The sequence below is a fragment of the Rhinoderma darwinii genome, unplaced genomic scaffold (genome assembly GCF_050947455.1).
Source record: "Rhinoderma darwinii isolate aRhiDar2 unplaced genomic scaffold, aRhiDar2.hap1 Scaffold_4288, whole genome shotgun sequence".
In the NCBI taxonomy this organism is placed as follows: domain Eukaryota; kingdom Metazoa; phylum Chordata; class Amphibia; order Anura; family Rhinodermatidae; genus Rhinoderma; species Rhinoderma darwinii.
In genome coordinates, this window is record NW_027463810.1 from 38,692 (window position 1) to 66,365 (window position 27,674).

The window sequence follows — 27,674 nt, forward strand, 5'->3', positions numbered from 1 at the left end:
GACTGTGTCTTCCTTCTATCGACACATGGCTATCCTGATCTATGCGTCCACTCATATCTGCCTGACGTTCTGCTCCCATACGGTGACTACTACAAACCTTGACTTGGGGATCAAATTGAGAAAATGAATTCCTCCTCAAGGGGATTATGGATGAAGAACGGGAGGGTTTCTTAGATTCCGTGGCCTGGTTGGCAAGTGCCATTTATGCAGAGAGGTTCCACTATGTCGGAGTTCGGTGTCAATCGGTAATATCATGTAGACGAAAACTGTAAAATACTAGGGATGAAAAATGAAAGGCATATTGGCTCAGGCTATATTGCTGAAAGTTGAATTTATTTGAAAGAAATAAACACAAGATACTTCAACACTCAAGAGTAACAACGCCTACGGTAGAAGTTCTTTTCTCCTCCTCTATATTTTCTCTGTGTTCTACTACAAAAGGTGACATATGTGGTAACTATCGGCAAAAAGAACAAGAAAACGTACACTGAGGTTATATGCCTTATCCATGCAGTAATCAAGTACATGCAAAAGGTTTGCCGTCTATATGGACTCTCTGATGTGCGACGTAACTGTCTTTCTGGGTGAAGCACATCCCGCACTCTGAACATATAAAAGGCTTCTCGTCTACATGAAGTTTCTGATGTGTGACATATGTTGCTTTCTGGGTGAAGCATTTTCCACATTCAGAGCACTTAAAGGGCTTTTCCTCTGCATGAATTAACTGATGTCTTGCCAAGTAGACTTTAGCACTAAAACTTTTTCCACATTCGGAACAGCCAAATGGTTTCTCACCAGTGTGAATTCGCTGGTGTACAACACAGCTTGCCTTTTGAGTAAAACGTTTGCCACAGTGAGTACACACAAATGGTTTTTCGCCTGTATGAACTCTCTTATGCGCCACAAAACTGGCCTTCTGGGTGAAGCACTTTCCGCAGTCGGGGCATTTAAAAGGTTTCTCGTCCGTGTGAATTCTTCGATGTGCATTATAACTGGCTTTCTGGGTAAAACACTTGCCACATTCTAAACACTTAAAGGGTTTAACGTCCGTGTGAATCAGCTGGTGCCGCGCCAGATAGACCTTAGAACTAAACAGCTTGCCACACTGACAGCACTCAAATGGTTTCTCCCCCGTGTGAATCCGCTGATGCACAATACAACTGGCCTTCTGGGTAAAACATTTCCCACAATGAGTGCACACAAACGGTTTCTCTCCTGTGTGGATCCTCTGATGTGCCACATAACCTGCTTTTTGCGTAAACCGCTTGCCGCAATCAGAACACTCAAAAGGCTTCTGCCCCGTGTGGATAATCTGGTGTCGGACTAGGTAAATTTTGGATGTAAAACACTTCCCACATTCAGTGCAGAGAAACGGCTTCTGGTCTGTGTGGATACGACGATGGACGATGAGGTTTGAGGCACTGGTGAAGCATTTTCCACATTGAGAACAAACAAATGGTTTCTCCCCGGTGTGAGTTCTCTGATGTGAGACGTAGCTAGATTTTTGAGAAAAACATTTACCACATACAGCGCAGGCGTAGGGCTTTTCCCCCGTATGAATTCTTTGATGTATGATACGGTTTGCCGCATTAGTAAAGCACTTGCCACAGTCCGAACAAGGAAATGGTTTCTCTCCCGTGTGCGTTCTCTGATGCTCATCAAAGCTCTTCTTTAGTCTAAAACACTTCCCACAAGACAAACACTCAAAGGGCTTCTCACCGGTATGGATCCTTTGATGCACCACACAGCTCGCCTTCTGTGTAAAACACTTCCCACACTGAGTGCACATAAACGGTTTCTCCCCTGTGTGAATCCTTTCATGGGCGAGGTAGCTGGCTTTTTGGGAGAAGCACTTACCACACTGAGCACATACAAATGGTTTCTCCCCCGTGTGGATTCTCTGGTGGGTAATATAACTGGCTTTTTGTGAAAAACATTTACCGCATTCATTACACACAAATGGCTTTTCGCCGGTGTGGATTCTCTGGTGTGCAACATAGTTTGCTTTCTGGACAAAACATTTGCCGCAGTCTTCGCACTTATATGGTTTCTCATCTGCATGGATTCGCACATGAGCCACGTAACTCGCTTTCTGGGTAAATCGTTTGCCACACTCGTTACATTGAAACGGCTTTTCTCCTCTGTGGATTAGCTGATGCCGGACAAGATAGATTTTAGAACTAAAGCACTTCCCACACTCCAAACACTCAAAGGGTTTCTCGCCTGTGTGTATCCTCTGGTGAACAATGCAGCTGGCTTTCTGGGCAAAACACTTGCCGCACTGGGAACAGACAAACGGTTTCTCACCCGTGTGAATTCTCTGGTGGACGATGCAACTTGCCTTTTGAGCAAAACATTTTCCACACTGCGAGCAGACAAATGGTTTCTCCCCTGTATGGATGCGCTCATGCGCCAGATAACTCGCCTTTTGCGTAAAACATTTTCCACACATCCTGCACATAAATGGCTTCTCCCCGGTATGAATTCTTTGATGTGTAAGGTAACTGGCTTTCTGCGTGAAGCACTTACCACAGAGGGGGCACACAAATGGCTTTTCTCCAGTGTGAACCCGCTTATGGGTAATATAACTTGCCTTCTGGGTAAAGCATTTGCAACAATCCAGGCATTTAAAGGGTTTCTCTTTAGTATGGATCCTTTGATGGGCATTATAACTGGCTTTCTGACTAAAACACTTTCCACACTTAAGACAAGCAAAGGGTTTTTCGCCCGTGTGGACCATTCTGTGTCGGACTAAATATATTTTGGAGCTGAAACACTTCCCGCAGTCGGAACATTGAAACGGTTTTTCCCCCGTGTGTATACGCTGGTGCACAATACAACTTGCCTTCTGGGAAAAACATTTACCACAGTGAGTGCAGATAAAGGGTTTTTCGCCCGTGTGGATCCTATGATGTGCCAGGTAACTTGCTTTTTGAGTGAAACATTTACCGCACTGAGAACAGGCGTAGGGCTTCTCCCCCGTGTGAATCATGCAGTGTCTCATCAGATATACCTTGGAGCTAAAACACTTGCCACACTCAAAACAAACAAAGGGTTTCTCTCCCGTGTGGATCCTCTGGTGAACAATGCAGCTTGCTTTCTGGGTAAACCGTTTGCCGCAATGAAAGCACACAAATGGCTTCTCCCCTGTGTGAATTCGTTGATGTGCAAAGTAACTGGCTTTCTGGGTGAAGCACTTGCCGCAGTGAGAACACACAAATGGTTTCTCACCAGTATGGATCCTCTGGTGCACTAAACGGTTTCCGGCGCTGCTAAAACATTTTCCGCAGTCTGAGCATGGGAATGGCTTATCAATTTCATGAATTCTCATGTGTCTATTAAGGTAAAGGCTAGAAATAAAACACTTTCCACATTCGGAACATACATACGGTTTTTTGTCTGTGTGCGTTTTCCTATGAACGATGAGATCTGAGGCACTTGCAAAGGATTTTTCACATTCGGCACAAGAAAAGTTGCTTTTGCCTTGGTGGGCTCGCTGATGTTTTATGAAACCTAGCTTAGAGGTGAAGAGGCTTCCACACACCGGACATACAAATTGTTTGTGTTTTTTGCGAATTCCCTCGTGTTCGAGTAGTTCAGATTCGTAAGTCAACGTCTTACCAGCGTCAAAACAAGAAAATACTTTAGTTTTATGAAAGAGGTTCTCGTGTTTAACAAGGTTCCTACTCATTATGGTCAAGTTAAGGGGTTTATCTTCTAGGTCGTTTCTTTGGTTGTAATGAGTTGTAGAACATTCGGTCCATGGACTCAACTGATTTGGAGGCATATGTAAAGAATGGAATCCATTTTGTTCCTCCGACTTTATTCGGATAGGAACAATTGATGCCTTGCTTCTTGTAATCCTGGGAGTATTATCTTGAGTGATAATGGAAGCTTCTGTTACCCAATCCATTGGAGGGGAATATCTCTTAGGAATGGTCTCATTGATGGACTCACCTGCCGAAGAGATAAGAGAAATATTGAATATTGTACCAATTGTAAAATGTTAATATATTACAGTGCAGCTAAAAGTTTAACAAACTTCTGACATGTCATAGTGACATGTCAGAAGTTTGAATTGGTGGGGGTCTGAGCACGGAGACCCCCACCAATCGCTAGAACGAAGCAGCTGAAGTGCTTGTGTGAGCGCTCGGCCACTTCATGTCTGTTTGGCTTTTTCCGGAAATAAATGTATCGTGTACGGACTCAATAGAAAGTCTATGAGCCCGTACTCCGATACATCGGCTTTCCGTAAAAAGACGAACAGACACGAAATGGCCGAGCGCTCACACGAGGGCTTCAGCTGCTTCATTCTAGCGATTGGTGGGGGGCTCAGTGCTCGGACCCCCACCAATACAAACTTTTGACATGTCACTATGACATGTCAGAAGTTTCTCAAAGGTTTAGCTAAACTTTAAAATATCAGAAGACTTGAAGATCCTGCAAACGTATTGTAATGACAGGGGGGTAGGGAAACAGACAGTGAGCCCTAATCTACCCACCACTCAGTCCCTGCCTACTTGCAACGACCCGCCCTAGGCGACGGGGTACAACTGGGCGACGGTCCCTACGCTCAGTAGGTGCACGACAGACAAACGGACAAAGGGACACAAGCAAAGGGAAATGGGGCAGTTGCCCACGGCAACACCGTGAGCAACAAGAGAGGTGAACGAGCCGAGTCAAACCAGGAATGTACGAGGTACCAAACGCAGAGCAGGAGAGTAGTCAGAAAGCCGGGGTCAGTATGAAGCAAGGTCAAATAGCTAGGAGTTACAGCAAGGCGAGGAAACCACAAGAGAAGAATCACAAGCAAAGGAGGAACAGGAAAGGCAGGTATAAATAGACAGAGGGCGGAACTAGCTCCGTCTGGCCAGGCTGCGATAGGCTCTCCCACTCCTAAGCCTGCCATCCTGAGTGGTGGAAGATGGAGTCAGTCTCAGAGACATAGAACCAGGTGCAGACTGATTACCCATGGGCGTATACACAGAAGTGCCTGGCAGATCCTTTACACGTATTAGAACTATTTTTGAAAGTCAATATCTGACCTTTTCAAAAAGTTTGACTCCTGTTATCAGCCAAAACAAAGACACCCATCTGTAGACATCGCTATTTTGGAATTATTACTTCTTACTCCGCCTTACATTTTTAGGTGGTGGTGTGATTTAATGTGGAACATTAGAACCTAGGACTCTAGAAGCGGTGAAGGACTCACCAATGTGTATACAGATATTAGTTGTATTGGCTATAGATCTACAAACAACCAGTATATGAATACTTAGGATTTAGAGAAACTAAACTTTAAATGAATATTCACATTGAATGAATTTAGGGAGAAATATAGCCCCGTCCGTCACAGGAAGCCTTTTGCTTAACCCATATTTTTTATTAGTCCTTCAGTTTAGGGACGGGTTCACACGTAGCGTAAATACTATGGATTTTCCGCAATGGATTTAGTTGCGGAAAATCCACAGCATAAGTGGATGAGATTTGAACAAATCTCATCCACACTCTGCATAAAAAAGCGCCCAAAAAAAAATACGTTCTTAAATTGACCTGCGGTGCTTTTTTTAATTATTCCGCAGCATGTCAATTTATGTTGTGGAATCGCTGCTTTTCTGTTGCGTGTTTTCCCCCGTTAAATTCAATGGGGATGTAAAAGCTGCAAGAAATAGCAGATGTTGCGTTTTTTTTGTGGCGGTAAAGCTGCGATTCCGCCGCAAAAATCGCAACTCAGAAAAAAAGAAATATCATACTTACCCAGATCTCTCTGCTCCTGTGTCCAGGCCGGCCTCCAGGGATGTTTCATCCCATTTGACTGCTGCAGCCAATCACACGGGATGAAACGTAGTCCCAGTAGGTCGGCTGCAGGACGTCAGAGGGACGCGTTGCCATGGGTAAGGTTAGTATAAGCTTTTTTTTTTTTTCGCACAATTTGGTGCTTTTTTTCATGACCGGAATTCCCTGCACCGTCCAGGGTGGATACGCTGTGTACTTTTATGCAGCGTATCCGCCCTGTGTGAACATACCCTAATACTACTTCTACCACTTCTATTCAATTTGAGCATACTTGCTGTAACAATCCGTTTATTTGGAGCGTTCTAGCCCACCTTTACTCCAGTCTCCCTACAACAGTTTACATTTAGGGTTATAGCAATGAGTGGATTTTGGTAGACCCCTAACTTAGGAACTCAGGCACCACTGCTGAGACACTACTACCAAGGGTGGCCACCGAGTATCTCTAATTGAAATCCTAATATAGAGGTACAGTAGCATTGCCCCCGGTGTCATTTGGCACACATGGTGGACATGCCCAGTAGTGGCGAGACCTGGCTTCTATGGTTATGGAATAAAAAAATATAACGTCACATGTCCTGACAGGTATTATTACTGTACAGCCCTGGGGGCATTTGTCAAAACACAAAACCGTCTACCCCAGTAATAAAAACGGCTCCAGCGTATGATTGTGCAGGTACATCGATCACCACCATGTATATGGATGTGGCGACACCCTTCCTGTGACATAAATGTAAGTAATTTTACAGGAAGGGGTTAATAAAACCTTTATGGAATTAAATGAAATCCCTCAAATCCCCCCCACCCAACATTTACCTTGTAAATGGTCTTCAATCATGTACCTTATTTTATTGCGTAATCACTTACTTATACAAGAATATTCTGGAAGCGTTTTCTCCAGTGACTGCGGAGAGCCCATCAAATATGGTTCCTCGCCTCGCTCAATAACTGATACAACAGGAGGCTTCATGTGATCCAAACCTAGAACACATAAGTTATCCAATGATTCTTGGCTTACGTTTTTCCTGCTTAGTCATGATAAAATATACATAGTTACCTAGGTTGAAAAAAAGACCCTGGCCCATCAAGTCCAACCTTTCCCGATCAATTACCCAGCATTCGTTTCTAGATTACTTATAACACTCAATGCCATTCGTCAGTAAATCAAGATCTCGACTTTTTTTTTATAGATGCTGACTTAGTATCTGCCTTCACCAACTATATTGATGTCTGAAACGTCTTTCTTCCAAAAAACATATTTCATTGACCGAATTTTGATGTTGATCTTCACAGAATACAGACGGTGATTAATCCTAGAGTATAATATGTTGTCATGTATGGAGAAATGGAAAAGATAGGAGAAAAGGACGGGTATTTCTCTGGCGCTGCCGATCGGAGTGTCATCCGCGATGAGAGAGGTCCATTCGTCTCATAGATGAAGACAAGGTAAGTGAATTAAAAGGGTTTATTTGTAAAAAGTACACGGAACAACAGCAGACTGTTTCGAAACAGTCTGCTGTTGTTCCGTGTACTTTTTACAAATAAACCCTTTTAACTGGTTGCCGACACAGGACGACTATGCTCGTCCTGAGTGGCGAGTACTTGGCGCATTAGGACGAGCATTCTCGTCCTGTTTGACAGCCGTCTCTGCGCGCGATCGAGAGCGGGGCAACGGCTGTAATACACAGCTATGGCCCTGCTCTGACAGCGGAGAGGAGAGAAACATCTTCTCTCCGCCGTTAACCCTTTGAACGCCGCAATGAAAGCTGATCGCGGCGTTCAAGGAGAGGGGACTGAAATTTGATCGCGTCACAGAAGATAACTGTGACGCGATCAAAGCCCATAACTCGTATGGCCAGACAGCCCAGGGTCCATTGAAGGACAACAGGGCTGTCTGACCATATTTCCTGCTGTTAGGGCATACGGAGGTCTGTCCTAACAACAGTCCGGTGTACAATCAGTATATAGATCTATGCCAGTACATTACAGTTACAAAATAAGAATCAAAATGATAAATGCCTTTATGGGTTTAAAAAAAAAGGTAAATGAATGTAAAAAAAAAATTATGATAAATAAAAAGTAAAAAAAATACACAAACACACATTTTTTTATAATAAATAAACTTTTTAAAATATAAGTCCCAAAACATGAAACAATATAGACATATTCGGTATCGCCACGACCGTAAGAACCTGTACAACAAATGTATAACATTATTTATGATGATCGGTGTATGGTGTAAAAAAATAAATATTAAAACTGCTGCGAAACTGCTTTTTTTCTGCATTTTCGCCAAAATAAAAATTTATAGAAATTAAACGATAATGTATTTGTACCAAAAAATGGTACCTACATAAAGTACAACTCGTCCCGCAACAAACAAAGTCTCATAAAACTACGTTGTACAAAAAATAAAAGAGTTATGAGCGTCGGGAAATGTAAAAAAATTGCTCTGTCCTCAAGGCCAAAATTGGCCGTGTCCTTAAGGGGTTAATTCACTTACCTTGTCTTCATCTATGAGACGAATGGACCTCTCTCATCGCGGATGACACTCCGATCGGCAGCGCCAGAGAAATACCTGGTCTTTTCTCCTATCTTTTCCATTTCAGCTTTGAGGCTTCTTGCCAAGCGCTCAAAATCGGGTCTCAGGCTGCAACCGAACCAAATACCACTATACCCACGAGGTATCTTGGATTTTGCTCTACTGGATGTTATGCTCCCAGCATAAGCGCACAAGGTCAGCATAACTTGAACCCAGTACACACACAATTTATATACCGTTTCATGCACTATTGTGCGCTTTGCTGTTTTTTTCTGTTATTTGTCTATGTATGGAGAAATGATTGTTAGTTACCTCTCCTTGGTCCAGCGTCGCTCTTCTGCTCCCTACTGGCGCCTTCCTGGTGCTGCTTACCTCTCCACTATCCAGCACAGCTCTCTTGCGACTTCCTTATCTCTGTGCTTGGCTGTGTCAGTTCGCCATGGCAATCTGCGTGGTTCAATGATGTCACTTCAGACAGACCCATTTAAAACAGAATTGCCCCTTCAGACCTGAACCTCAATTTAGTGATACTTGACCCCTTAAGAGCCATTGTTTCGGGTTACCAGATTCCGGTTACGTTCTGACCTTCACACATGTCTTGCCTTTCTGATTTACACCCGGTACCTTCCCTGTTATACTCCCTGATCTTTACATCTCCTTCTGACTACACATTATATAATTCCCTGGGAATACTGAATGTCCCTGATCGCCTACCTGGTATTGACACTTTGCTATCCTGACCTGAGCATCCCCGCTGCCTATCTGTGATCACTACTGAACACATTAGGTGGACAATCTGAACGAAAATCAAAAGAATCCCCCTAAGCAAGAAGGCACACAGCCCCCCCCCCCTTACCACACAAGTGCCGACTATACCCTTACTACTTTTATGCTCTCCCTTCTGTGCACAGCATCCGTAATCTTCCTCCCGTCTCCTCCTCTCTGGTGGAGGAGACAGGAGTTGGATTCAGAATTCACAACCTACTGCACACCGTGCAGGAGGGGCGCAATTTCTGCGAGGAAAAAGGGGCATTATTACTTTGAGCGACACAAAAGGGGGCAGAGAAGACGTCACCTGTAAGTCACTAGATGTAAATGTATTTACTTTACACTGTGTAGAACTGGTATGTGACCATTAGTTGGTGACTGCATTATTTACAGCTATAGAGCTGAGGTGCTGTATCTAAGCCTGCCGTGCCCCTGATCTTTTAAGGCCCCTGGCTGCTAGTGCTGCATCGGAGAGTTACTTAAGAGACCCAGCGATGCAGATGAAAGTTACAGACAAGCCACCGAGAGTGGCCCTGAAGAGAAGTTGCACTTGGGCCCATGAGCCATTGGCTACGCCACTGCCAGGTCTACAAAGATGTTGCAGATTTGAATAAAGATTGCTATCAGTTTGGCATTAAGAGCTTTCCAACCTTCAGCCCAGTCCTGTGACTGCCTCTAAAATGGAAATTGGCATTACGTCCAAAAGTCTCCAGGTCCTCAAAATCTGGAAGAAATCTTTGTAGAGAGCGAATCCTCCATGTGGTGCATTTGATTAGAGACGTTTATAAGATTCTGGATGGAAGGAAGGCAGAAAGTTAACCGTAGACTGGATCTCCTTTAGATGCTTTTGTTGCTACAGATTTTTGCTATGAGAGTAATCCAAAGTGGGAAGCATGCCGACAAAAACCCTCCGCCAAGCAATAGCTTTTTTAACAAAGCTTCTGAAGAAACAAGGCTACCATTGTCTGCGGATGAGGAGCACCTTTGAGAAGGTGAGCCATCACTGTGGGCAGTTTATTGGGTGCTGCCCTGTGGAGCTTTACAAAAATGACCTGGTGGTCGGAGCTTCTCCCAGCTTAGACAGTACTTGTGTAGGAAGGTTCTCTGCATGCTGCTATTAATACCAACCCGGACTCAGATATTTTATACTTACGGCTTGACTCCAGTGTTTGCTGCATATGCCTAGGATATGTTGCCACACTGCACTACGTCTGGCGTGTGTACCGTAGAGGTAGAATAGCCTCCCCTAATATCGCCTTGAGCCACCGCTTAAGCTGGCCATGCACGTTAGATTAAAGATGTACCGATTCCTGCCAATGATCCAATCTGTATTGGTGTAATCTAGGGTTGGGTGATATGGCCTAAAAATAAAATCTAAAAATGTTAGCCTTATGGCCGATTCACGAGTCAGTTAAGTATTTTCTAAATACATACAGATTTTACATGGGCGCATTAGAGAAGACACGGCGCTGGCGCTTTATGTGAGGGAGATGCTGCTTGTGCTTTATATGGTCCCCTGCTGCTAGTGCTTTATATAGAGGCACGCTGCTGGCATCTTATATGGGGGCACCCCACTGTCTCTTTCCATGGGGCACACTGCTGGCTTGTTTAGGGGGGCAATGCTAGCGTTGTTGGGACACTATTGGTGATTTTTTTAAGGGAACACTATATATGTACATACACAGTTGCACACACACATCACCTCACTCTTTAAATTGGGTATTTATGTGTCATGTCCTATCTTACACATTTATGCCCCAGCTCTGGGACCCGCACCTATCTCAAGAAGACGGGTTCCCGGCCCAGCTTGGTGAGGAGATGGAGACTGTGTGGAGAGGTTTCCAGGCTTATGGAAACAGCGTAGCTCGCTGTGCTGTCTCCGTAACTCCCATAGAAGTGAACAGGAGTTACGGAAACCGTGTAGCTAACTGTAAACAGCCATTCACTTACATGAAACTTACAGAAACCGCGTAAAAAAAGAGAGAATCTGTTTCCATAAACTCGGACGACCTCTCCAAACAGAATCCACCCGGATGCAGTGGCTAGCGTCCGCCTGACCAAGCAGGGTCGGGGAACCTTAATCTTGCGATAGATGCGGGTCCCAGGGCTGTAGTACCAGCAGTACTACAGAGAACATTGTCCGCTGCATGTTACATCAACAGCACGGACAGGGACTCCTGCTCGTTGTCTGCGTTGCTGACATTGAACACAGCCTCCGCTGGTCTCCTGCTTTCTGTTGTACTGCCTGAAATAAATCAGGACACAGGCAGACTCCGTACTGTATTGAGTGAGGAAGACGCGCAAACTGTGCAGCCTTTTCTCTCTACCCTGATGAAGGACGGGACTTATATTGATTTCCCAATTTTGTCCAAAACCAGAATCGTGCACACCTAAAATGGCCAATTAATCAATTGAATCGATTAATCGCCCAGCCCTAGTGTAAACCTGTCTGATCCTTTGTTGACTGACATATCTACGTATAGCCGGTCTTTCCACATAAGATGAGCACAATGCCCTGGTCCTTTATATAAAAATGTTTTATACATAAATAGAGCCTTCATATGAACCAGACTTAGTTAACACTAAACCGGTTATTTCCATCTTAGAACTTTATGGCATACCCGCAAATGTCTGATAGATACGGGTCCCAACTCCGGGACACACCTATCTCAGTAACGGGGGTCCACCACATCCTGTTTGGTGAGGCAGCTGCTGGCCACCGAATCCAGGCGGCGAATTAGTGGCAAGGTGGGTGAGATAACAGAAACAGCCGAGCGGTTTCTATAATTCCGACCGCCTTTTCACCGAGTCCTCGCTGCCCCATTACTCAAGATAGGTGGATATGCCATAAATGTCGAACATGGGAATGCCCATTTAATTCTGCCTTTGTCCTAACATGCAATATATCTAATCGTACGTGGTGTAAAGCAAGGAACTGGAGCTGTGCAATTCAACCTAGAACTCTGTAGTTTGGAAACTGAGAGCCTTTAAATGATCTAGAATCCTTGTGGCGCGGAGCGTCATTGTTGCCTAGCGATGCCCGATGCTTCTTAAAGTGCCACCTCATGTATTTTACTACAATAAAGCATTATTTTCCTTCCAAGGTATGGGTCAATTCACACAATGGATTTTGCTAGGCGGATCCCGCGCTCTGAGTTATTCCTGCCGTTGGCAGGAAGATTCTTCTTCCCATGGACTTCAATAAGCGGTTTGGGCAGAATCCGCCCGAAGATCGAGAAGACGCTTCTTTTTCCCACTAGCTTCAAAAAATCAGCTGGTGGTGAAAATAAGCTTCTGGCTCCCATTGAAATACATGGGAGGCAGAATTTTGTGGCGCCAAATTTTCCGCCGCAAACAGTCCGCTGTGTGAACAGGGCTTAATACGTATGGTTTTATTATTAGATCCCAAGTACTATTGCCCAACACTTAGGTCCTTAACAGACTGTACTGAATATTAAGGAGAACCCAAGAACTACTGGGCAAGGTTAAAGGGGTTTATTTTAATGCCCTCTACTTAGGATAGGCTATTAATATTTGTTCAGTGGGGGGTCTAACTTCTAAGACCCCTGGCGTGTCCTTGTCATCGTTTACAAGGACAGGGGCTTGTTTAAGTGAAGGGGACTGAGCCGCAGTACCAAGCTCAGCCAAATATATATGTACGACAATGTAAATCAATGAAGTGTACATGGCTCTCGCTGGATACTGAGGATAGGCCACCAAAGCCCCTTTTACCAAAACAAGTACACGGGAAAAATAGGAGTTGCCCATAGTAACCAATAAGGTATTCCAAAGGGCCTTCAAAAACAGTAGAGCTGGAATCTGACTGGTTGCTGGGGACAACTCTTATCCCCTGCCCTTGTTTTGAGAAAACTCTTGCATTGTGATTTTGAGGTTTTCATATTGCTTGTAGTAGTTGAAGGGGTTGTCCAGTTTAGAAATCCCATTTCATAAACCCTATTGGGGTATTCTGAGTTAATAGAGGGGGGGGGGGGGTCCTCTGTTCAGGGTCCTCAGTTGTTGGCCAAGGAGGAGAGTGGTAAGGAAGAGCGTCTCTCGCTCTGGAGGACCTGTTTTTTCCTGTATTACACAGACAATCTATTGATCTCAATGGGAACTATGTAATGCTTCATTTCCCCTGTAATGGCGCTGCAGGGAAATTCAACACTTACTGACCGGTTTCCCGGGAGATTACAGCTGATCCCCGGGGGTCCCAGAAGGGGGACACTTTGTGATCAAGTTATTGTCAAGAAATCCTTCTGACAAGTAGAGATTGGTCAAAGCGGACAACACCTTTAACGTGAAACTAAACTTTTGACATGTTATAGTGACATGTCGGAAATTTTGATCGTTGGGGGTCTGAGCACTGAGAACCCCCCTGTCACTAAAACGAAGTGGCAGAAGCATTCATGTGAGCGCTTAGTCTGTGATCGGCATTTCTCGGAAAGCCAAGCGAGAAGTGTACGGCTCAAAGTCTTGTGATTTGCGTAACAAGTTGTGTCATTTTTAGGCATCATTTTGGGGTACTTACAGTAAAAGTTAATGTTTACGGTTTTTATTTTTTTTATAATAGAAAGCGATTGCGCATCTTTTTTATTAATCTTTTTTTAGGCCATTCACCTTAACGGACACTATAATTTTATTGTACAGGTTTTTATTTGGGACAGTGAAGCCTCTCCAGAATGGCGCCATTCAGGCAATTCAAACTTTGGTGAAATGTAGAACTCTGTGCAACTGTCCAAAAGCTTAATTTTTATTTTTTGCCCGGACATTTGCTTTAACAACAACGCCTCTGAGAGAGTTTAGATGCAGCAGGCCTAAAGTTTCTTAAAGGGCACAGGGTGGTTTTTCATACTCATGACCTATCCAGAAGATAGGTCATCAGTATATGATCGGTGGGGCTCCAACACCCAAACCCCACACCGATCAGCTGTTTTCCGACTGCCTCTGGGCACCGGATGTTATGTAGTGCCGGAAGCAGATGGATCCGGTCACAGTATAGCGGCCGTGGTGCAGTATTCAAGTGAAAAGAAACAGAGTTGAAGTTCTGCAGCACGGCCGCTATGCAGTGTACGGAGCCATCTGCTTCCGGCACCGGCCACTACATAACTTCCGATACCCGAAGACAGCTGGAGCAGCTGATCGGTGTGGGAACTGCATATTTACCACCAAAAACGGGACTGAATAAAATAAGGGAAAGCAGGAAAAGCTTTTTTTATTAAAAGTTCTGTTTTCTCATGACCGGATCCAATCCTGTTTTTACCACTGTATATACGGCACCTTCCTCCCACAAGAAGAAGGTGGAACCTATTTCAGCTCAGGAAAAAATGTATTTCAAAGGAGATGGTAGTACTTTAGTTTGGCCAAATTGTACTAGCACTTTGAACCATCATATCATAACCGGGACATTGCAGCCGCCACAACAGTTACATCACCACCGGGATGTCGCAACGGTACCTTTCCAGCTAAAAAGTGGTCAATATTTAAGCATTTTCAAAAGAAGAAGCTTCTACGGGACCTGTATTTAGGAGGTTGCGCTTCTCTCCAGTGCAGTCAATCGGTGAAAAAAGGCAATATCACGAGTTATAATACCCGAGATTATTTTGCCAGATAATGTGAACAGGAATTTTCTAAAATCTGATCTACTTCAATGGAAAGTTTATTTCAGTGAACTTTTTGTCTTGTTGAATTCCCAGATATTATATATATCCGTCTTGATCTTTGAACGATTTATCACTTGGTGATCAGTATCATTCTTATAATCTATAGTTACTCACACACTAGACTACATATATAACAAGCATTACACTAAAGAAAAAAAAAACAAGATATGATCAAATATATATTTATTGAAATTTTGACATATGAAGTACCACGCCACCCTCATCATACACATCACCATTTCAGTCACACCCGATGGCTGCTGCTCGTGCTATTAGAATTAAACCAATGTGAGAATTTTTGGAAATACACTTTATTCACCTAAACCGGGGAAAAAAATCAAGACGGATGAGTTAGCCAGTTAAGATATTTGTGGAAAAGGGTGCAGCCACTGAAGTCTACTGGCCAAGAAGCTAGAACTACCAAAAACTGCATCGCTTATTCCAGTTTGGAGTAGACAAACATTTTAGGTATCAACTTTTTGTTTTGATAGAAGAAACCTTCTTAGCCGTTATTGAAAACCCACTTCCATAATCCCTATGGATGTGATAAAGGTGGTTCCTCGATTTCCGCCTGGAGGACCACTGGCATATGTACATTAAATGGACACCCACCGATTTCAATAGCTGCTGTGTAATGCTTCCCCTTCCATGAAGAAGTCCTCCTTGGTGCCATAATGAGAAAAAGGATTTTATACCTCTTCAAAATACCCATAATGACCGTGCCATCACTAAACATAGAACTTTTCCTGGAGACAGATACACGTCCAAGTCTTCTATTAAAGTCTCTTCTTGTAGATGACAGTAGTGGTAGAGGTACTCAATATTGGAAACCAAAGGAATGAAAATTTCCAATTTTCCCCAAACATATTTTTTGATAGCTTAATTTATACGAACATAAGGGGGGTAATTAATTAAGTTCAATCAACCCTGTTGTAATAAGATTGAATGGAGGACTATGACCTTTACTAATGAAAAATCGACCATCCTATTTCATTGACCAGATTACAACAGGCAAGCAAATTGCATTCGTATGTGATTACTAGGAGTTTTCTTGTTAAGCTCTCGATCATCTCTCCGTAATCGTGTTTTGAGAGACAATAAGGTTACACAGACACAACTTATAGGACAGTATATGGAAAATAACTAAATATAGAGTTTAACAAGAAGTTATGGAAGGTCCTACAACACTCAACAACAAAAAGGAACATCACTTGCCTGGTGTTTTTTTATTTCGTTTATAAAGAAAAAAACTCGACAGGACATGATACATAAGGAAATCAGAGGAAGGCATGGTTAAATCTACCAAGATAAGTCAGACTGGATGATCTGAAAAGTATCGTCTTACCTAGAGAAAGTAGGGTCTGATAGTTCTCCATCATCACCTCCCTATAGAGGTCTTTTTCTTCGTTATTTAAACAGTCCCACTCCTCCTTGGAGAAGTAAATCGCAATTTCGTCGAAAGTAGACGCCTCCTGAAAAATAATAAGTCTTTCATGAAGGTTCTTTACCCACAGTCAGACTTTCCTCTGAATCTGCATGTTAATTGAGGAGGCCCCAAAACTGTCTTGCAGTAGCTTCAACCGGGGATGGCAAGTGGACATGGTGACAATGAAGGCTGTTGGCGTTGTAATTGCCCGACAGTTTTATATAGATTCTTCAAAACTAGCACTACAGTAGGGGCACTTTTGCTTTGGGAATTAATATGTGGCCCACACTGCTCTATAGTGACCTCAATTTTGAGCATTGCTGTAATTACCATGTCCATTGCTTTGTGGCTGGCATAAATTGTGGGAACTGCTTTGGAGGCATACTCTGGCCCAACAGTGGGGGCAATTTGGTATGTGACAGACGTTTTGGCAGCACCTTTTTACACCAGTGTTTAAGAAAATCATACTTACCCGGGGTTAAGGGTCTACTTTCTCTAGTGTTGCTCCAAATCACAATTTCACCGATGCACCAAGATGGGCACGGCCGCAGCATAACAATGGTCAAGAGCCAATTAATTATAACATAAATTTTCTATGAATGCAGCTAAAAGCCTGTAGAGCTCCAGATATTATTATTATTATTATCATCTTCTGCATAGGTTGAGGTCGTTCAATGGGCACAGTGAAAATAATATAATGACGATACAAGTACATAGAATTAAACAACATCAAGGAAAGCTTAGGCCCTGTTCACATCTGCGTCCGGACAGTCCGTTATTCTGCTCAGTCAGAGGAGCACAACAAGGGCATGTAGGATGCAACGGTTACGTTGCAACGCTGACATCACCGGAGGCTGACGGAACACAGTGACTTTAATGGGTTCCGTCAGGTTGTCCTTCGTTTTACTGGAAACAATAGTGCAGAATGCTGAGCTATCGATTCTGGTAATTTCTAACGGATCTGCGATGGAGGCCCCTAACGGAGCCTCCAACTGAGATGTGAACATCCCCGAAAAATGATGATGGAACATAAAAAGTTCAAAAATCTATTTTTAACTTTCAACACGGATTAATTAAATTGGCCTGATTCCAGGGCTTAAAAATGTAACTTTTCCGATTATAAACCTCACAAAATTAAGATGATTATTAAGTACATGAGTAAAAAAACACAGCTATTATCTGTCTACAGAGGCCAAACTTGAAGCTCCGGGGCCCACCACTTACCAAGTGCCATTTATAATAATGATATCTTCTTATGTAGCAGATGGATCTTTTGGGCTGCTTTAGACACCAAGTCCGGGGAGCTACCTTTACACCGCTGTCTGGCTAGTGTGATCAGAAGTCTTTACCAAAAAGTTAGCTGGGCGAAATGTCTAGTGTGCGCCGATTGTCCAAATGTACTATGTACACCATAATGGGATGTTCATTCTGTCGCCTATCAAACGGTATGTGGCCAACTAAAGGAACTCGTCAAAGGCCAGGATGACCAATAAGGTCAAAAAGATTACCTTTATACATGTCAGCATTCCCAACACAATTCAAATAAGGGTTTTTACTCATTTAAAGGGGTTTCCCATCTCGGAAATTTTTGGCATATCTACAGGATAAGCTATAAATGTCCGATAGATGCAGGTGCCACCTCCTGGGACCCGCACCTATCTCTAGAATGGGGCCTCCTGACCCCCGTCCTACCTTCTGCTGCTGGGCACCGACCACTGGCAGGGCTTTCCAGAAAACAGCCAAGCGCATTTTGCTACATTTCCAGAAGTGAATTGGAGTTCCGGAAACAGCGAGCTTCACTATTTCCGTAGCTCCCGATAGATAGGTGCGGGTCCCAGAAGACACGCATCTATTACACATTGACGGGATATCCTATGAATATGCAATAAATGTCTGTGATGAGAATACCCCTTTAGGAGGACTCACAAGATATATTTTTTGCCTTAGTGACCGAAATGTTTGGGTATCCGGTTTCTTTTTTCCCAAACCAGACTTTATAGAAGTCACGGATCTATAGCAAGCCTGAAAAAAACGGAATTAAAAATTGGAATAGATCGGACCTGACGTAACGCTGGATCATAAAATAGCAATGCTAGTCATATATTGTAGTTCATCTATTACATACATAGTGCTGTCTTTAGGCGGCACCATGATACTTATTTTGATATAGTAAAAGAATTATATGAGGCGTGATCTAAGGAACCTTTACAAAAATATTTTAAAAAATCTGTTTTTGAAAAAAAAAAAATTTTTGTACAACTAAATTTTGTAAGCGTTCCTGTATTAGGATGTTAATACTGCCTCCTAAAGGAAACATTTGCACGTTACCATCGGTCCTTCGTTCAGTAGTAAATGCTTTGTTTTTTTTATTTGCCCAAAATTCGGACTTGTTATCATTCGTTCTAAGAAGGCAAAGCTGTGATTTGTATTTTTGGACAGCAACCCTTCCAAAGTTATATGGTTCTGGTGGAGTCCATTCTCACGTACCTCTCCGTTCAGATGATATACACTGGAGGTGCAGTTTACGGACTTCTCCGCTGTATCCATGCTTTCCATCTTCACTATGCGTGACCATTACATTTTGTTTCTCCAGTTACAGAGATACATTCTCAATGTCTGAGGTCCAAGAAGCGGCTCTTCTGCTGCGTCCATTCTACTGTAGGAGGAAAAGCTCTAAGTTATATCTTAGTGTAAGCAATATAACTAAACGGACAAAAAAAAAAACCAATATATCCTGCATTCGAGAACTGCTCTCTACATTGAATGTCTCAGCTAGAATGTCAGAAGACTAGAGATAACCAACTGGTATAGTTACATTATTTTTTAATTCGATGTCTTACTGGTGAGTCATTCAAGCTTACTTCTTCATGTCCTTCTGATAGAAGTTCTGTAATCTGGTCCAGTTAAAGAGGTTTTCCACTACCGGAAAACTGATGACCTATCCACCGGATAGGTCATCAGTATGATGATCTGTGGGGGTCCGACACCCGGACCCTGCACCGATTAGCTGGTCTGGTGCCTCAAGTGAATAGGAGCAGAGCTGCAGTATGGCCGCTATGCAATGTACGGAGCCATCTGCTTCCGGCTCCGTACATTGCATACTGTGAAATGACATCCGGTTCCTGCAGACAGCCAGAGGAATTGGTCGGTGCGGAGCTCGGGTGTCGTACCCCCACAGATCATATACCGATGTCCTAACCGATGGATAGGTCATCAGTTGTCCGGTAGTGGACAACTCCTTTAAAGGGATTTTCCAAGATCTAATTTTTATTAATTATTTTATGCTGGCGCTTTTTTGACGATAAATAAACCCCTTTGAATACCTTTTTTTTTTCCATTTTCTTTTTAGTTTTGGCCGGTAAAGCTTGTATGTTGTCATCCTGCAGTTTATTTACATCCCTCCGTTTCTTCAGTGCTATGTTCCGGTCCGCTCCCAGCATGCACCTCTTCTCCCCCAGCATGCCATGTGCCGTGAGCAAGGCCAGGCAAACACGCCCACTACATCCTCTATTACACGCTCCCTCCTCCCCGTCGCCATTTTACTGCTCTCACTACATCACTGGGGCTGCGCAGGCGCAATAGATGATAATTACAGAGCATGCATTGGTCAAAGAGAGATTCTTTGAACCACGCGTGCGCAAGCTTGATGCCTTGTCGACTGGGACAACCCACTGAACGAACGTCACTGATGACACGCCGGCCAGAAGAGGACATGTCCGGAAGTTCAGAAGAGCGCTGAACGATTGGGACGCCATCGGAAGTCCTGAATTCCGATGGGGGCGGCGTCACGTGACCAAAGTTGCGATTAGAATAAATCAAGACATCTTTCGAAAAGTATATTAGAAAGGTTGTTTAATAGCTATTTATTATGTTTCAGTAAATCGTTTTTTTAAAAGTGGAAAACCCCTTTAAGACCCATTGAACATCCCGTACGAGATATCTGCTCTCACGTGTAATGTGATCAAAAGGAGGATCTGAACACGGCAGAAGGGCCAGGCATTCAATAACATTTCCTTTCCCTTTCACCAAAATCCGAGCTTTCAAGATGTATAGAAAAGTGGATCTTCCATCCGTGATGTGGAATCGACCTATAGGAGCACCCAACCTAATAGCTAAAACTTCTAAAAGTGCATCTTCTAGAAATAGCTTCTAATATATAGGATCCACCGATATTTACACTCAATGGCCACTGTATTAGGTCCTGCTATATTCTAACTGGTTTATGCAAATAACAAATATCTATCCAGTCTTGTGAGAGCAACTCAATGGATATGGGCAGGCAGATATAGTCAAGAGGTACAGTCGCTGTACAGAATAGGGAACAATGTGATCTGGGTGACTTTGCCTACGGAATAATTGTTGGTGCCAGAATGGTGGTTTGAGTAGGAAAAACTACTAATCTGGCTAGAGGAGAATGGCCATGACAGTCCACGGAACAATAACTCCAAAAATGATGACCACACCTATGTGTTCTAACAGTAGTATGTAGAAGAGCCTATGTGAATGCATATTGAAGACCATACAGACAATACCGCGTTCCAAGTATAGCAACCTGAGGCTACAGAGGCCATAAATTTCCACTGGACCGCTGAAGATTAAGAAATGTTGCCTGGGGGGGCGTGGCTTAGGCATGGCGGTGTGAGGACGCGTGCAAATGCAGCTCCGGACTCACCCCGCCAAATATCGCCCGACAGGGCTCACAAAACAGCCGCCGGAACGAATATGACCAGGGCGAAGCACCGTCGGTACCCCCCGGACACCTCCAATATCGCCCGGTTCCTCCGATCCGCGCCAGAAGGCACCCCGCAACAGGCCTCCTCGTCCCCTCCAACAGGCCGCAGCCAGCCTCCCGTGTCGCAGCAGGGACACACCCCGCCTTCCTCTCACTCCGGCCAGCTACAGCCCGGCGCCGGCACCGCAGGACCTGAAGGAGAGATGCAGCCGGCAGACAGAGGTCAGTGTGGGGCAGGAAGCACAGGGCCCCCTCCACCGGCCCAGACAGAGATCACACCCCTCCTGTATAGCCACCACCAGCTCGTTACCAGTCCTGGGGCCCCTGACATGGCGCCTACATGCGGGACACTGGAGACACCACTACCACCAGCGGCCTCTACCCGTGCCAAGCAGTCAGCAGAGCCAGGGGTTACCGGTTATCTTCCGGGAGACCCTCTCCCCCACCCCGTCAGTGAACACAGGAGACCACCACACCGGCCTGTCCTTGGGCCCCCCGCTTTCCATGGAACGGACATTGGCAGAACTCTGGGAGATGGTCAAGGTACTGCCCACTAAAACGGATTTAGACCTCCGCCTCGCACGACTGGAGGAAAAACACGACAGGGCCATAGGTGAGGTCACCCAGGAGGTACGTGCCCTAGCCGTGAGAGTGGACACCCTAGAACGCCAGCACTCCGTCGACTCCCTGGACATATCGGTCCTCTCCCAGTCCTTGGCTACCCAAGCTACGCAAATCCGAGACCTCTCCCTACACTTAGATGATGTCGAGAACAGGGGAAGGCGGAACAACTTGAAACTGAGGGGTTTGTCCGAGTCTGTACCCCCCGATGGACTTTACGATGCTGTGACCCACATTTTCAACAAGCTCCTGGAGCGCCCGAGAGATATGCCCATAGAGATGGACAGAGTTCACAGACTGGCAGGTCCCAGGAATAGAGACGGCAATCGACCCAGGGATGTTATCTGTAGAGTGCATTTCTACAAGCAAAAAGAGGAGATTGCCCGCAGAGCCTGGGAAAAAGGGGCTGTCCCATACAATGGCGCCGATATCACCGTCCTGCCAGATGTATCCAGACTGACACTCTCCATGCGCAGAACTGTCCGCCCGTTATTGGAAGCAACAAGGGCAGCAGGCGCAACATACAGGTGGGGACACCCTTTCCACATCATCCTTCGCAAGCAGGGAATGTCTTTTGCTGTCCGCTCTCCTGACGATCTGGAGGAAGCATTCAGATTCTTGGAGACCACGCCGGTGCGGTTACCAGACTGGACCGAACCGCCGACACCATTTGCTCCCAGAGGCGGCCCGTACCCGGATTTTGGGTCCCGTCAGCCAATCCGACCTGGAGCAGAGCCATCCGACCTCCGAGCCATGGAACGTCGACCTCCACGCAGAGACCGAGGGCCGGGGCCCGATGACCTCCATCCCCCTGGACAACGATCGCCGCGGAGGGACTGAATGTCCACAGACGCCTTTATTGTAGACATTTTCCTGTACTACATTTTGCATTTTCCTTCTCTCTTTTTCCCATAGGGTTCCTGGAGGACTGTCAGGAACACATTGCTGGAACTGACTTATAGTGGGTGGTATCACTGTGGGTCGAGGGGGCGGGCAGGTCCACACCTGTTGGGGGAGGTTTTATCTAGTTCACCTGCTTTAACTGTTTCACTTGCCTAACCTGTGTTATCACGTAGGGGAAGGTGAATACTAGGAATGTTAACTGTTAATAGGGTGAGTCCGGGGCTCTCAAGCACTTTGGTTAATTGAATTTTCTAGTTGACATTTTAACTGTTGTCGCGCTGTCACTACACTCTGGTCTTTCCTCGTTCCCTAATAGGGTTCCGTGTAGCTATGTCGTGTTTGAAGGTTTTCTGCGGGCGGCACAGCTCGCGTTGAGTAGTGGAGAGGTATAGTACTCCAACTTTAGAGAGCTTGCTCTAAATATATCCGTTCTTTTTCTTTTCTCTCTCTTTTTCTTCCTTGCCTTTCCCTTCCCTTCCCCCTGTCCACTCCTGAAATTTCCGCTGCCATGTACATTACCGTTGTCTCCCTAAATGCACAGGGTCTGAATGTTCCGGAAAAGAGGTCCTCCATTCTCCGTTTCCTGTGGAAACGAAAAGCACACGTGGCCTTTCTACAGGAAACCCACTTCCAGGCAGATAGCATCCCGAAGCTTACCGCAGGGTATCATAGTGCGTCCCCCGACTCCAAGACCAAGGGAGTCTCCATCCTGGTCTCTCGTTCCCTACACTGGGAACACGTGGACACCTGCGCAGATGAGGCGGGACGGTACCTTTTTGTAAAGGGTAAGTTGGATAATGCACTGTACACACTGGCCTCATACTATCTCCCTAACTCTGGTCAGGTGGCCTACCTGGACAGAGTTTTGAGGGCTCTGGATGGCTTTCTGGAAGGTACCTTAGTCATGGGGGGGGTTTAAATGTCACCCTAGACCCCGTTTTAGACACATCACGAGGGCACTCCTCCCTACCCAGGGCAGCACATCGTCGTATACGGCGAATGCTGCACAACCATCAACTTGTTGACGCGTGGCGAATTATGCATCCTTCAGTCAAAGACTACACGTACTACTCGGCGCCTCACAACTCCTATTCTAGGTTGGACTATTTTTTCCTGTGCCACGCACATCTCCCTAGCCTTACATCATCCTCAATAGATGACATAACGATATCTGAACATGCCCTTATTACCATCACCCTAGCGCGCCCATTGGCCCATCCTCCCTCCTGGCAGTGGCGACTGAATGAGTCGCTCCTACAGGATACGTCAGTGGTCTTTGAAGTACGTCGTGACCTGGTGGAATACTTTGATAGAAATTACACACCAGGGATGGGCCCGTTCTGTATATGGGAGGCGCATAAATGTGTGGTGCGCGGTTCCCTTATACGACTGGGAGCCAAACTCAAAAAGGAGCGAACGGCACATCTCAGAGACCTACTGTCACGCATCCACCGACTGGAACAGTCCCATAAAGTATCACAGGACCGGTTATTAGGGGCAGAATTGGGACAATTGAGGGAGCAGGTGCGCTCACTGTCTGGCCAAGGCGAAGGCCACCCTAGTCAAATGTAGAAGACACTTTTATGAATTTATTCAGTAATAAACCCAGTAGGACCTTGGCCCGCGCCCTCCGGAAAACAAGGTCGCGTACATACGTCCCGCACATCATAGGTACCCATAATAAACTACTGCAACTTCCACATGACATCTCTGAGACCTTCCGTGCCTATTACCACTCTCTCTACAATCTCCCAAAGGCACCCTCCTCACAGGACGGCGGTAGCCATCTAGAGAGGATCGAGGAGTACCTTCGATCCTCTGGGATGAAATCCATCCCACTTGACGATCTTGCGACCTTAGAGGCCCCCATCTCCCCAGAGGAGTGGTCATGGGCACTGAAAGACTCCCCTACGGGGAAGGCCCCGTTACCGGATGGCCTGTCTCTGCCGTACTATAAAACCTATTCAGAAGTGCTCGCACCCCACTTCATCTGGGCCTTTAGTTCACTCACCGAAGGGGGTTCCATTCCCAGGGACACGCTGAGGGCTCATATTACGGTCATACCCGAGGAAGGACCCATCCCTATGCCAGAGTTACCGTCCTATTTCCCTACTGGACGTAGATTTGAAACTCTTTGCGAAGATTCTGGCATATCGGTTGTCTCCGCTCCTTCAAACCGTGATACATACTGACCAAGTGGGTTTCATGCCCTTACGGGAAGCGAGAGATAACACCACACGGGCAATTCATTTAATGTACCAGGCGGCAGTCATGTCACTCCCCACTTGTTTTTTGTCAACGGACGCGGAAAAGGCCTTCGACAGGGTCAGTTGGGACTTTATGTTGGCCACCCTACGACATATAGGAATAGGGACTCATATGATGTCATGGATCTCTGGTCTCTACTCCTCCCCGTCAGCTCAGGTCAAGGTCAATGGGCACCTCTCATCCTCCTTTACGATTACTAACGGCACACGCCAAGGCTGCCTCCTATCGCCTCTGATCTTTATCTTATGCCTGGAGCCCATGTTGTGTCACGTCGGCTCCAACCCGGACATTACAGGCGTGGACCTGGGAGGCAGATCCCATAAGGTTGCCGCTTACGCGGATGACCTGCTGTTCTTCCTCACAGCCCCTAGAATTTCCTTGCCTGACCTGATGGCGGAGCTGAGTAGATACTCGAGATTATCCAATTTCAAAATAAACTACCAGAAGTCAGAGGCCCTTAATATTTCGTTACCACAGACTTTGGTCGCTGACTTGTCGGAGTCCTTTTCTTTCAAGTGGGCAAGAGACTCGCTTAAATACCTGGGAGTCCGACTTCCTGGTGATCTTTCTCGCCTTTATGCGGTGAACTTCCCGTTGCTTCTTCAACGTATAAAGGCGGACCTGGACTCTTGGACGTCGGGCACTTTTACCTGGTTCGGTAGGTGTGCAATTTTTAAAATGAACATCTTGCCACGGATTCTGTATCTCCTACAGGCCCTACCGATCCATATCCCACGCCCGTTCTTTCAGTCCCTGCTGTCCCTGGTGCACAAATTCATATGGGCAGGGAAACCAGCACGTATCGCCCGATCTTTGCACTTTCGTGTAAAGGGGGAGGGGGCATTGGTCTACCGGACTTTGTCTCCTATCATCACGCCTCCCACTTGACACGAATCTTAGACTGGTTCCGGCACGGCGGGATGAAAGAATGGGTGTCTATGGAACAGGCGTTTATGTCTATCCCATTGCAGGCTCTGCCGTGGTTGGGGAGACATGTTCCCGACAATCAACCCCACTCTGGCAGTCGCAGCGCGGGTGTTTACTCGGGCAGAGATATCGCCGTCCCCCTCCCTGCTATTCCCGATCTTGGGCAACCCTGCCTTTCCACCGGGACTGGATAGTGGTCCATTTCAAGTATGGTTGCGGGCGGGTAAGGGGCAGGCCCTACAATTTCAGCAGGAGCGGAGGTGGATGAAGAGCGATCAAATACAAGCCCTGTTGGACCCTGTCCCTTTCTCGACATGGCAGGTTACCCAGTTGCGACATTTCCTGGTGTCCCTAGAACATCCTGGAGAGCAACTACGAGACTGCTCCGCGTTTGAACTCCTGTGTACAGGCACGACCCGACATGCTTTATCCAGAATCTATGAGTTTTTGATCTCGCCCTCCAATCTGCCGCCACCTCCGTACTTGCTCAGCTGGGAGAGGGATTTGGGCGAAACATTTACACCTGAACAACAAGACCGCCTGTTCACCATGACGCATAAGTCCTCCATGGCCAGTAGATTCCAAGAGGCAGGGTTTAAGATATTGTCCCGTTGGTACAGGGTGCCTTCCAGATTGCATGCTGGAGATGTGGGGACCATGTGGGTACAATCCTGCATATTTTCTGGGACTGCCCACTGGGTTCTGGTCCGAGGTGTGGCGCATTTCCTCAAAGTTTATGGATTACCTTCTCCCGAGATCCCCGGGCCTCTTCCTGCTTCATTTGTGTGAGGTCCCACTGCCCTTGTATAGATGTTCGGTAGTTCGACACCTGGTAAACGCGGCTAGGGCATGTGTTCCTGCACTGTGGAGACAGTCCTGTCCTCCGACGGTGGGCATGTGGTTCGGCAAGATCCAGGAAATCATGAGAATGGTGGACCTCACGGCATCAATGAAGGGGACTCATGCCTCTTTCCTAAAAACATGGCGTGAATGGATTCGTTTCCAAACGACCGAGGAATATAAAATCATCATAGCCTCGTGAATTCCTGTCTAGATCCGGAATGTCAGGTCAGCTCCCTCCCCATTTTTCTCTTCTTTCTTTCCTTACTAATTAGCCTCTCCTTCTCTCTGTCTCTGTTTCTCTCTTTAATGCTCTTATGCACACTTAGGACACACCATGCACGGCTGCGGGTTCAGGGTGCATATCGGAATTTCCTTAAATAAGTGTTTTCAGCGACATGGTACTCTCAGGTGACCTCATGTGTTGATGTGAGGCTGATAACTGACCTGTGTTCTGTTGCATGTTTTTCACTGCCATTTTCGCACTATGTTGTGTATATTATTTGTACGATTTGTGATATAAAATAACAAAATGACAAATAAAAGAATTAAAAAAAAAAAGAAATGTTGCCTGGTCTGATGAATCTCAATTTTTGCTGCATGGTGGGGTCATAAATTGGGGGTAAACTACGTAAATCGATAGATTCATTCTTCTTAGATTCAATGGCTCTAGCTGGTGGCAATGGTGGTTTTAGGATGTGGCAAATGTTTTCTTGGCACACAGTAGGCCCTTTGCGTTAATTGGAACAGGAGTCTCCCAGAAACCAGCCGTTAAGTTACCCTTTATACATTGACCTTTTTGGACTCCAGTGCTGCTGGAAACCATATTGATCAAGCCACAATCACCAAACGCAAAATTCTACAGGTCCCATTGGCCAAACCTCTGGTCGTCTCTTCTATCTATGGAGAAAATCTATGTGGGTTCTATCCATTTTTCCGTAGAGGCTTTGATGATATGGATAGGAGCTCTGCACAAGGAACAGATTTTCGTCATTCCGAAGCCTGTGAACTCTATCTAGTAGGCTATTGCATTGGCTGAGACAGCATTCTCCTACCATCGACTGGTGACATAACCAGGTCAAGTGCTCTATGCCAACAGAAGTGTCTGCGTCCGGTCATACCGACTCAACCAGTGGGCACTTCTCTTTCGTCCCAGGTCTGCCTGATAAATGTACAAGCTTTGCAGAATAAAGA

The 27,674-nt window shown here is 45.6% G+C and overlaps 1 protein-coding gene across 1 annotated transcript in view; it reads right to left on the reverse strand.

The window, feature by feature from the left end:
• Positions 1 to 312: 312 nt before the first annotated feature.
• Positions 313 to 27,674, reverse strand: part of LOC142711555 (uncharacterized) — a 40,506-nt gene continuing 13,144 nt past the window's right edge. Inside the window, exons 2-5 of the mRNA XM_075848579.1 lie at positions 18,677 to 18,845; positions 16,109 to 16,235; positions 6,661 to 6,774; positions 313 to 3,957 (exon numbers count right to left, since the gene is read on the reverse strand). Coding sequence (XP_075704694.1) covers positions 518 to 3,957; positions 6,661 to 6,774; positions 16,109 to 16,235; positions 18,677 to 18,745 — 3,750 coding nt within the window. The 5' untranslated portion in view covers positions 18,746 to 18,845 and the 3' untranslated portion in view covers positions 313 to 517. The remainder of the gene's footprint in view (positions 3,958 to 6,660; positions 6,775 to 16,108; positions 16,236 to 18,676; positions 18,846 to 27,674) is intronic.